At 33.9% G+C, this 12,683-nt stretch overlaps 1 protein-coding gene across 1 annotated transcript in view; it reads left to right on the plus strand.

The window, feature by feature from the left end:
* The window catches only part of LOC143076948 (uncharacterized), a 34,949-nt gene that overhangs the window by 21,400 nt on the left and 866 nt on the right, over positions 1 to 12,683 (plus strand). The window contains exon 5 of the mRNA XM_076252844.1: positions 7,077 to 7,116. Within this exon, the coding sequence (XP_076108959.1) occupies positions 7,077 to 7,116 (40 nt within the window). The remainder of the gene's footprint in view (positions 1 to 7,076; positions 7,117 to 12,683) is intronic.

A 12,683-nucleotide genomic window follows, 5' to 3' on the forward strand; every position in this document is an offset into this window, starting at 1 on the left:
AATTTTCCTTCTGAAACCTGCTTGGTTTTCATTTAGTATACATAATCTTGTGTTCAATATTGAGGTAAAAAGTTTACCTAGAGTAGACAATAACGTTATAGGCCTATAGTTTTGTGGATCATTTTCAGAGCCTTTGTTTTTAAACAATGGATTTACATTTCCTATTAACTATGCCTCAGGCAACAATCCTGTGTCAAAAATAAAATTAGATAAACACACATAAACATCAATAAAAAATTCAATAGACAAGCATATATACTCATTTACAATCAGATCATCACCAGGTGTCTTATTATTTTTCAGACTTTTTATGGCCTTCAATATTTCATCTTTAGTGATACAAGCATTAAGAAATACATTTGATGAATTTTCGTTTACATCATTTTCTAAAATATACCGATCATTTGTTTCTTTATTTTCATTCAGATCCTTTAAAAAAGAAAACAAATCTTCAATATTAATATCATTGTTTTTCTTTCTTCTACCTCGATTAATAATTTTCCAAAATTCTTTCGGGTTTTTTGTTCGCATCTTTTTCATTTTTGAACGTAAATCAACGTTAAATGATCTAATATTTTTATCCATAGTTTTTTTATATAAAGTCTCACTACGTTTCAAACGTTCCTTGAATATACGTGAACCATATCGTTTATATAACCTTTTTGATTTTCTAAACGCCCTCCTTTCCCGGCGGCATTCTGTGTTAAACCAATCACGGTGATTTTGTTTCCCTCTCGTGTAATCAAATCCATAAGTTTTCTGTACGAACTCCTCAAATGTATTTCTAGCAGAATTGAGTAAAACATCTCTTATTTCATTTACAATTTCATCAATAGTATTTTTATCAACATTTTGAACATTTTAACAATATTAACAATTTATCTGAAATATTATGATGTCGTGGAAAATGCATGCGATGAGCACACATAAGCTAATTTATATTTACAGTGCTAATTACTAAATGTTATGTATATTTAGATAAGTAGGCAATTAATCCACTTATTCAAGTACATTGAGACATGTTAATATCCTTTATAAGTCATAAGACATATATTTATATATAAGGTTTGGAAGAGACACTAAGCTTACTTAGTGGAATAGATAAGTGAATGTTAAAGCGAAAAAAGAAAAGAAATAAAAGGAATAAATAATCAACACTAGAAAAAAAAAGTTAATAAAATTTTAAACAAAACGATGAGTGTCACTAGTAATTTTCTCAACAGATTTGAAAATAGCAATATTCATACTATATGAAAACATAATTTTTCGGAAAATCTATAAGTCAATTAATTGGTAATACCGACATAGCTAGTTGATAAATTAATTATCAAATTACTACCACAATTTGATATTAATTAGTATTGTAATTTTCATTGTTATTAATAAGTGATATATCAACATTAAAAACCTAATCTTGAATTCGATTTGGCTAACGCGGCTGTGAATGTTTATATGCTGATTTAGGTTATTTATCTCTTCGTTTTTATTTTGTAGTAAGTCACCGGTTTTATCATATATAGCCATTTTATAAAAAAATACTGTTTGCAAAAGTATGAATTATTCTAAATAATAAGAATGTTCTTATCTCAAGAAGAAAACTCTAGCCGTATTGGGCACAACTTTTTGGAACGTTTGGTCCTTAATGCTCTTCAACTTTGTACTTTTTTGGGGGGCTTTCGAAATGTTTTTATTAAAGCGTCACTGTAGTCCGGCTGATTGGTGCGGGATTTAGAGCAGATTTGCTCACTTGATGAGGAAAGTATGAAACTTTGCACAGTTGTTCTTGGTTGTATACCCTTTGATTTCAGCTATGGACCCACTCAGAAAAATCCAATATGGCTGCCATTTTCTAGATGGCGGAAAAAAAAACGTTATAAATATCAAGATTGTCCGCAAGGTATTCTATATAATTTCGGAAATTAAAGTAATGATTCTTTGAAAATGGTCTTCATGTTCTTTGTTATCAATTAATTTTAAAATATTAATAAAATAGTTTGGTTATTTCTAGAACGCATATATTTGCAAATATGGCTGCATATACAAAAACAAATAGTGAAAATCAAAATGTTAATCAATATGTAACATGTTATTGTATTTTTTTTTATATTCTCAATGATTTAAAGATTGGAATGAAATAGGTTGAACGATTGAACGCGGATATAGGTCGGTTAAATGTGGTGGCGTATTAGGTAACTTATCTGAACTTTGCGGCAGTGCCGATGTCACCTTGTCTCGTGCTTCTTCAATGCCACGTCTTACGTCACTTATCGGGTGTTCATCTGCCGTACCCACTATATCGTCAAATTATTCTATGTAACCAGTATGTGTACCCTTTTTCAGGCGGATGTGACGATTGCAATCATTTAAAATAGTTAAGGGACAACTATTTTCTTTTCCAACTACGTATGCAACTAGTCAGCGGGCATGGTTCTAAAATGAACTTCTGGTCAGCACGTTTATTAGTTTTAATTGTAACAGTCATTTTAGAGTTTGTCGGAACTGTGATAGTTCGTTTCATGCAATCTTGCTGAGTTGAAATCTCACCTCCAATGTTAACAAATGCCACATTTATCACTTTGTTGTTGATGGTAAGTGTGGGAGTACTCAGATTTATCACAGCGCCCAGTGTGTCCAAAATATCTAGCCCAAGTATAACATCGTCTGGTAACGGCGTTTTGCACACATCTCACTATGTCTTTACCATGTTTACTCTATCAATGTCGAGAGAGGTGTTCTTTATAATCCTCCCAGTAACAAGCTGTTCACCCAAACCACGTAGCGTTACGGTATTTGAATCTTCATTATCTGCTGGAATTAATTTCTCATTCTCTAATGTTATCATTGCAGCAGTGTCTACAGTCATGCTTACACTGTGATCGTATAAAGTACATCGTACTGCTAGGCTTTTTCCAATGGTTCGCCTGATGACAATATCGGACGAGGCCGTAGGCCTCTGTTCGGTTTTGTCATGAAACGATGTTTTATGGTCCGACTCGTTGATGTTTAAAGACTTCTTGGTTGGGGTTGCGCTTTGATTTTCTCTGTATCCTGGTGAAGGTGACCGTTGCCTGAAATAACCGGGATTTCTGGAATTTATCCGTAGTGATGCTGACCGTTGTCTTCAAGGACTATATTATCTCTGGCTTAGGGGGGTGTTGCTGGTCGATAGACATAAAACTTGGATGTATTTTTATATGGCGATCTACCGCAATTATATTGCCAAGGGGATCTTCCACGTGTATATTGATCAGGTGATCTTCCATTGATCTTCCACGATTTTATTGACCAGAAGACCCAAGGTTATATTGATCGACCAATCCACAGTTACGCTTATTAGTTGAAAGCATAACATTAGCTAGTTTTGTGACAATTTGAGTGAAGTTACGCACCTCATTTTCCAAAGGACTGCTCAAATTCCCTTTATCGGTCGGTGATACTGCGCTATCAGCAAAGAAGACATGCCGATGGGCATAATTGACATTTTTTGGTCCATATATCAACATCGGGTTGCTATTGAAATTTTTAAGTGTTTAACGCCTTGTTGATAGTTTCTGGGTTCCTCACTGTTAAATGCCTTGCAGAATCTACGTCTTTACATCCTCGGAGGAATGCTTACGTTCAAAACTGGTCTGATAGTCTGTCTTCCTGAAGTGCTTCAATGCTTGGAATCATCATCTGTGTTTACCTTGCGAGCGTACTATAAGACTACATCGGCCAGACAATCTAGCCTACACACCTTTTTCATGTCTTACCATTGTCGTCTACCGCAGTCCGTCCAAATTGGTTAATTAACACCTCTAAAAGTCATGGATCCTCTTCCTTTGAATATTTGCATTTGTGGGAGCCGTGGGCTTCGGCTCCGGTCCTTGGCAACATAATTTTCTTACCATCGGGTATATTCACTCTCCATAGAGGAGTCTTAAGAAGAGCTATTGACACGTTCTTTTAATTCCCTGTGCCCTTTCCTGAATCGGTCAGTTGAGTCAGCCTGCTGTTGTGGCAAGCCTGTTATAGTTGCCAGGAAATGACGAGGTTGTCATAATTAAAGTCATAAATGTGGGAGGAGGAGGATTCGCCATTGTTTCGACAGGGATGTGACTGTTATTAGGCACTACAGTCTACATTGGAGAAACCTGATAGAATCCACTTGCAGCCAATTGTTTCTGTAATGGTATGATGCTCTGAACCACATATGATTGACTCATAGTAGGTGGTAAATGTGCGTTAGCACACACATAAGCTATTTGGTGCTATCCGTGATCAGTACTATAGGCTTCTAGTATGTTCTTAAATTGAGGTTGTTGTTGAATAACTTCCAAATTTCGGTGAGGACACTAAATTTGTCTCCAACAAAGTTGGTACGGTTAATGGTTCATGTGAACTAATTGGGGAAAGACCCAAGGCAAGGAGTTTGTTGTTTACTTGCGTTGTACTGGCTGCGGTCATATTTTGGCTTAGAAGATGTGTCAATTGCAGGAATTTTAACTTCTTTATTTCGGTTGTCCACTGATTCACTAACAACAGATGCCATTTGTTAGAAAGTACCCTGCTGTTTAAATGCACTTTTGAATTGAACTGTGTCTCCTTCTTCAGTTGTTGTCTGTCAGGTTGTCCTTCCGTCTCACCACCAAATTGAATTTCTCATTGGTCTGACTGTCAATTCCGCTAAGCGCGAACCATTAGCCTTGTGGTCTATCCTGTCTTTGCTAAATTTGCTGAGATATTGCTCCCATATGTTCATTATTGATATTCATTGCCTCTTCTGTTCAGCTTGCATCGTTATGAGACCAACACATATTTTATCGATACGCGCTTCGTCCTGTTTTATATTGCGGTCAATCTCAGCTGTTCTTTGAGCATTAGATTTCCTATCTGCTAAAAATTCTTGGTACAATTGTTGAATAGCCATTCCTGAGTTGTCCTCTTAAAGTGTCTTCAGCGGTGGGTTTCAGAATCTCCATATCCTCAAGTGAATTAGTTTGCCATTTCCATGTTCTTGTCCTTGTTGTCCTCAATTCCTGCCATTTTAATGATATCACAGTATACTATCTCAACTTGTAAAATATTGCAAACCAAGAAATCGGATAGGCACTGAATAATATCTTCGGTCAGATAAATCTCAAATCACAGCTTTTATGTGTGACCTAAGACAAAACATATTGCAGTTTTTAATGAAAGCTTCTTCTGCAGCTACTAATTTGTATCTGAAATGACAAGCCACGCAAAATCATAAGGAACTAACTGGAACAGAGACTAAATGACACTATACTTTATTAAAATGCTTAAATTCTATGGAAAGGAATACCCGCCATAAATGTAACTTCTTAATTTGTAAATGCAATTTCTTAATTTGTTAATGTATTGTCTTCATTTGTTTCATGAATTTCTACATTTCTTGATTTGTGAAATGTGACTCCTTTAATTTGTAAATGCAATGTTTTAATTTGTTAACGTATTTTCTTCATGCGTGTCAGGAATTTCTACATTTCTTAATTTTTGGAATGTAACGTGTTTCTTCGTTTGAGTCACGTTTCGGGAGATCGTGTCGGTGTAATTGTTACCGCTGCCTGTCAAAGACAAGTTAAGTTTCTAAAGAAAAACTACCAGTTACAAAGCAAGAACTTATACATGTCTTGAATAAAATAGTTTCACAATATTGTACACGAGGTCGCTTTGGATTCATGTCTTCTCGTACCTTAAAAAAATATCTCAAGTTAATCAAATTTCTTAGGAGAAAGCGATTATATGATGTTCTTTGAACGAAAATTTATTTCATATACAACGGTTGAATAATTATAATCACACAATATTCTACACAGTGATCTTTAATCAGTGGCGGGAAAGGGGATGGAAGGTTCCGGGTGTGGACACCCCTACTTGTTTGACTACTAATGCTTTTGTATGGGGATAGATGGTCGGAACCCCCTTTTCTATTTGACTTGCAAGTGTTTGAACATCCTTTTAAAAATGGCTGGATTTGCGACTGATTAGTGGATAACAGGCTCCAACATACAAAAATAGAACTGGGTTGTTTTAATGTTTTAATATAAAGGAAATAAAACATAGATGGGTGTATGAAAACACAGATTTCAAATAAATACTGAACTTTAAAAAATCTTAATCCATTGAGTTTTACTTATTAACTTTGTAAAAACTAAGCTTGGGAATATTGTGGGACTATTTTTTATTCTTGATTTGTAACTTCTTGATTTATAACATGTTGATTTGTAGCTTGTCGTGTTTCTTTAGAAACGGAACTTCTCATTGGCTGGAGACGCTAACAATTAAACTAATCTTCCAACCGTTACTCAAACAAAGAAAAAAGTTACATTTCACAAATTAAGAAATGTAGAAATCTATGTAACGATCGTGAAATACGTTAAAAAATTAAGAAATGGTATATACAAATTTCAGAAGTTGCCTTTCACAAATTAAGAAATGTAGAAATTCATGTAAAAGAAGCCGCCATTTTGAATTTCATCGAAAGAACAAAACAAAATTTTGCAAAGTACACCAAGTCATTCAAATATGTTGAATTTCGGGCTTCCAGCATCAAATCCACTGTGGTTTGTGCAATACTGGATAATATTTTTGAATGTATGGCGGCCATCTTGAAATAAGCCGCCATATCAAATTTTGAGGGTTGGTCTATAGCTAATTTTGCTTAGTACACAAAAATTAACAATCATGCAAAATTTGGTGCTTTCCTCATTATTTGAGCATTTTTTTCACCGACTTCTGGATATTCTTAAATGGATGAAACTCCCGTCTAGTGTAAAAATTTCACCTTTTGTTAGCTAATTTTCGTTTGTTTCTCTGTCCTATATGTTCTCCGATTTATTTGTATTGTGGTCCTATCATGTAATGTTGTCAAAGACGGAGCGAAACATGTGACAACTTTATTTTTGATTTATCAACGATTGCCCTCCATCATTAATTCCTGGAACATGTTATACAGGTTATATGTGTTAAAGCAGATTTAACATTTATATTAATTTGTATATCTGTAGGATGTGGACAAGAAATCGAACAAATCATATATGGTTAAACATGCTATACCTTTTTTTCTATTTCAGACATAAGTACTACACAACCAAACGCTAAAGCTGGTCACATGTAAGTAAGAAATATCCTTTTTTTATTGTCTTATTCAGCATCTTAAATGCGCCCTCAAATAATACAAATACATGATTGTCCGTTGTACTTATAATTGTGTACAGTATTTAGCATTTTCTCTTAGAACACAGCTCCTGACATGTTTCAAAGACCTAGAACACTTGCTCTTTTAAACTTGTTTACAGGAAGATTTAAACGTATAAGAGTGTAATTATGGACTTGTACAACTTTACCGTCTGCTGACCTATTGAAACAGTACATTAACGGGCGTTAGAGTGACACTTGTTATGACTAGAATCACCCGTGCATCATCAGTGAGTTCATGAGCACTTTACAGTTCAACTAGTTTTCATGTTTAGCTCACCTGGCCCGAAGGGCCAAGTGAGCTTTTCTCATCACTTTGCGTCCGTCGTCCGTCGTCTGTTAACTTTTACAAAAATCTTCATCTCTGAAACTACTGGGTCAAATTTAACCAAACTTGGCCACAATCATCATTGGGGTATCTAGTTTAATAAATGTATCCGGTGATCCGGCTAACCAACCAAGATGGCCGCCATGGCTAAAAATAGAACATAGGGGTAAAATATAGATTGTGGCTTATATCTCTGACACCAAAGCATTAAGAGCATATCTGACTTGGGGTAAAATTGTTTATCAGGTCAAGATCTATCTGCCCTGAAATTTTCAGATGAATTGGACAACCCGTTGTTGGGTTGCTGCCCCTGAATTGGTAATTTTAAGGAAATTTTTCCGTTTTTTGTTATTATCTTGAATATTATTATAGACAAAGATAAACTGTAAACAGCAATAATGTACATCAAAGTAAGACCTAAAAAAAGTCAACATGATTAAAATGGTCAATTACCCCCCTAAGAAGTGATTGTCCTTTATAGTCAATTTTTAAAAAATTTCATAAAATTTGTAAATCTTTACTAACATTTTCCATTGAAACTACTGGGCCAAGTTCATTATAGATAGAGATAATTGTAAGCAGCAATAATGTTCAGTACAAACACATCACCATCACCAAAACACAATTTGTCATGAATCCATCTGTGTCCTTTGTTTAATATTCACATAGACCAAGGTGAGCGACACAGGCTCTTTAGAGCCTATAGTTTTGTTTAACCAACATAGTTCCTGTCTTTTTTTTATCAAAATATTGACGCTAGCATCAACATGACCAATATCTAATATTTTGTTTCAAAACAATTCCAGTATATTACTATTCATATCTGTACACTAAGGTATTGGCTATAACAATATTCTGATCCAATTGTTTATGTGAAAAAATAAATTGCAGTCTAGCAGATGACAAAATAATTTTCTAATCCATATCAATTCACCAATGCACGAGTGATCAAATGAAAAATAAGTATTCCATGTAATAGATATTCAGATGGACAAACAATCTAAAAATTATTCAACTTATGTCACTAATTTTAAACAATAAGCTGCTATTTGACAATGTTATGACACATTTTTACCCTGATCAACACTATCAGAGACATTTAAACCTTTAAATATCTATAAGCATGAACAAAATCTATCCAAAATATATGATGTTTTACAAACATAATAAATGTGTACTGGTAAAATGTTAAGCTAGGGGTTTCGTTATCACAGATTACTTAAAACCTTTACTAAATTGTTTAATAGATATATAAGGATTTGGTTTTTAAGTTTAGTTGTACCTGTAAAAAACTTATTTCAAACGGGAGACACATCCTCATTTTTACGGAAATGATGCAGTTGTTTACCATGCACGGAAATATAGAAACGATCCTTCAAATTAACTTATTCTAAAAGATAACCAAGTCAACACTGTAATTATATTATTTAATATTGTTATCAGTAAATAAAAAGCAAACTTGTATCTATTATTGTTATATATATTTATACATTCAAGGATCTACAAACTGTCGATACCTGTATATTGGCATTGCACAAGGTCATATTTTCTTCTTTGACTGTTTATGACGTCTTTACACTAAATACTAGTACATTGAATATCTGATGTGTACTGATTGACAATTAAGTCTTCGATAAAATTGAGAATGGAAATGGGTAATGTGTCAAATAAAGGCAACAGTAGTATACCGCTGTTCAAAACTCATAAATCCATGGACAAAAAACAAAATCGGGGTAACAAACTAAAACCGAGCAAAGAGACAACAAGCCGACCCTAGAAAAAACAACAGCAGAAGGTCACGAACAGGTCTTAAATGTAACGAGAAATTCCCGCACCCGGAGGCATCTTTCAGCTGGCCCTTATACAAATATATATACTTGTTTAGTGATAATGATGCATGATTTTTGTATAAGTTGTTAGTGACTATGAACTATCTTTAAGTATTAGTAATGCGAGTACTCTCAGATCAGTAATAAGTGTCTTTTTGATGTTAGGATATACAAGTACCCGACCACGTCCACTCTGTGTTTTGTTTGATGTATTTCTATTTGTATCCGACTGATGAATTAAGCCTTTTTCAACTGATTGTGTTGAACCTTCAATATGTCTGTGCTTGCCCTAAGTCAGGATCCTGTAATTCAGTGGTTGTAGTTTCTTGATGTGTTACATTGTTTTTTTCGTTCGTGTTTTGTATATATGTTAGGTCATTAGTGTTCTCGTTTTTATTGTGTTACATTTTTCATTTCGTGGCCTTCTTTAGCTGACTATGTGAATGGGCTTTGCTCATTGTTGAAAGCCGATCGGTGACCAAAAGTTGTTAATTTCTTTGTTATTTTGTCTCTTTTGGAGATTTGTCTCATTTGCAACCATATCACATATCTCTCTTTCTCTCTCACTTTTTGATACATTTTTAGTCTTATTGAAATCATATATATTGAATGTATATATTTGGGAGCAAACATACGATTTTAATTATTTTTTAATGAGGAATGGGATGGGAGATGGAATGGCACATCCTACATTTTTCCAACAAAAAAAGGATAATGCGTGGTTGTTTTTTTTTAAGATTATTTATCCCTACCCCACAACTACAGGGAAGACTTTAAGAAAGTTAAAAAACAAAAAGAAAAAATTAAATTAAACTTTAAATCAAAAAATGGAGAAAATTATAATAAACTATTTTCTCTTGAAGAACTTAAAACATCTCTGTCAAAAGCCCATGATACAGCTTGTGGGCCTGATAATATTCACTACCAACTCTTAAAACACTTGCCAGATTCCTCGCTAGAAGCTCTCTTGCAGCTCATGAATAACATCTGGGAATCTGGTGATTTACCATCAATCTGGAAGCTTGCAACCGTCGTGCCTATTCCAAAACCAAGTAAAGATCATACGGATCCTATTAATTATCGACCAATTGCTCTTACCAGTTGTGTCTGTAAAACACTCGAACGGATGGTCAATGATCGCCTTGTTTGGTTCTTGGAATCCAATGGGCTATTAGCCAATATCCAGTGTGGATTCCGACAGGGCCGCAGTACTCTTGATCATCTTGTTCGATTCGAATCATTTGTCCGTAATGGTTTTGCGAAAAATGAACATGTGGTGTCGGTCTTTTTCGACCTTGAGAAGGCCTATGATACTGCATGGAAATATGGTATTTTAAAAGATATATTTGATATAGGGTTGAAAGGCAATATGCCTAATTTTATTTCTAATTTTCTCTCTAACAGACAATTTAATGTTAGAGTTAATTCGACCATGTCTGATCTGTATGATCAAGAGATGGGTGTCCCTCAGGGCAGTATTTTATCTGTTACATTATTTAGTCTTAAAATCAACAGCCTTGTTGAAGTTTTAAAAAGTAATATTGAAGGTTCATTGTACGTTGATGATTTTTTAATATGTTACAGAGGCAAAAATATGAATAACATAGAAAGACAATTACAGTTATGTCTTGGAAGAATTGAAAAATGGGCCTCGGAAAATGTTTTTAAATTTTCCACGTCAAAAACGGTCGGGATGCATTTTTGTAACAAAAGGAAATTGCATCTTGATCCAGAACTCACTTTGTACGGCAACCCAATTAAAATGGTTGATGAAACCAAATTTCTTGGGTTAATTTTCGATAAAAAGTTAACCTTTCTACCCCATATCAAAATGGTAAAATCGAGATGTTTAAAAGCTTTAGATATTTTAAAAGTTGTCGGCAGCACTGACTGGGGTGCTGATCGCAACATTTTACTTAATTTATATAGATCTCTAGTTAGATCTAAACTAGATTATGGCTCTATAGTGTATGGCTCTGCAAGGAAGTCCTACATACAGATTCTTGATGCTGTGCATCACCAGGGTTTGCGTCTCTGTCTTGGTGCATTTAAAACCTCACCAGTTGAGAGTCTGTATGTAGAGGCTGATGAGCACTCACTCTCTAACAGACGTTTGAAGCTTGGACTTCAATATGCTGTCAAACTAAAAGCCTATTCAGATAATCCTGCCTACAGCTGTGTTTTTAATCCGATTTATGAAGATATTTTTGCAAAACATGAAAATAAAATTCCTCCGTTAGGTATACGTTTAAAACCACATTTAGCTTCTTTTGATTTAAAATCTGTTGCTCAAGTTAAAATTTGCAAATGTCCTCCATGGGAACTTCCCAAACCAAAAATGATATTTGATCTCCTTGAACACAATAAAAATAAAACAAATCCTCTTTTAATTCAGCAACACTATGCTGAAATTAAAGCCAATTATCCAGATTTTTCAACTGTCTATACTGATGGATCAAAAGATGGCGACAGAGTTGCATCTGCTGCTGTCTTCAGGGACAGAGCTGCAACTCTCCGTTTGCCATCTGATGCATCCATCTTTACTGCTGAAGCAGAAGCAATAATTTTGGCTTTGAAATTTATTGCTTCTTCAGATAAATCCAAATTTATTATATGTTCTGATTCACTTTCATGCTTACAAGCTATACAAAATACTAAAATTAAAAACCCAACAATTCTCCAAATTTTATATGTAATGAGGAATTTGAAAATTCTTCTGAAAGAAATAATATTTCTATGGGTTCCGAGTCATGTTGGAATCCTTGGAAACACAGCTGTAGACCTTGAGGCAAAGCATGCCCTGGGTGACCCTTTATCTAACTGTGATATACCATATACTGATTTTAAATCTAATATTAGAGAATATGTGTTTAATATTTTAAAAAATGAATGGAGTAAAAAAGATGATAATAAATTACATGAAATTAAACCTAATATAGGTAAACCTTTTAATAATTTTATGTGCAGAAAAGATCAGTGTATTATTACTAGATGTCGTATTGGTCATACTAGAATAACACACGAGTATCTTTTAAAAAATAAAGATGAACCACAATGTGTACCTTGCAACTGCAAGTATACTATTAAACATGTTTTAATTAATTGTATTGACTTTGCTGATATTCGTAAGAAGCATTTCAATGTCAATAATATGTATGATTTATTTAATAATGTTCCATTTACAAATATTGTTGCATTTTTAAAAGAAATTGGAATTTATCATAGAATATAAAAATGTTATTATATTTAAGTCGTTTTTAATTTTTATCACGTTATTTTACTTATATTGATTTTTATTTGTAAATAATCAATTTGTTTTAGTCTAG

This window comes from Mytilus galloprovincialis, chromosome 5 (assembly GCF_965363235.1).
Source record: "Mytilus galloprovincialis chromosome 5, xbMytGall1.hap1.1, whole genome shotgun sequence".
Classification (NCBI taxonomy): domain Eukaryota; kingdom Metazoa; phylum Mollusca; class Bivalvia; order Mytilida; family Mytilidae; genus Mytilus; species Mytilus galloprovincialis.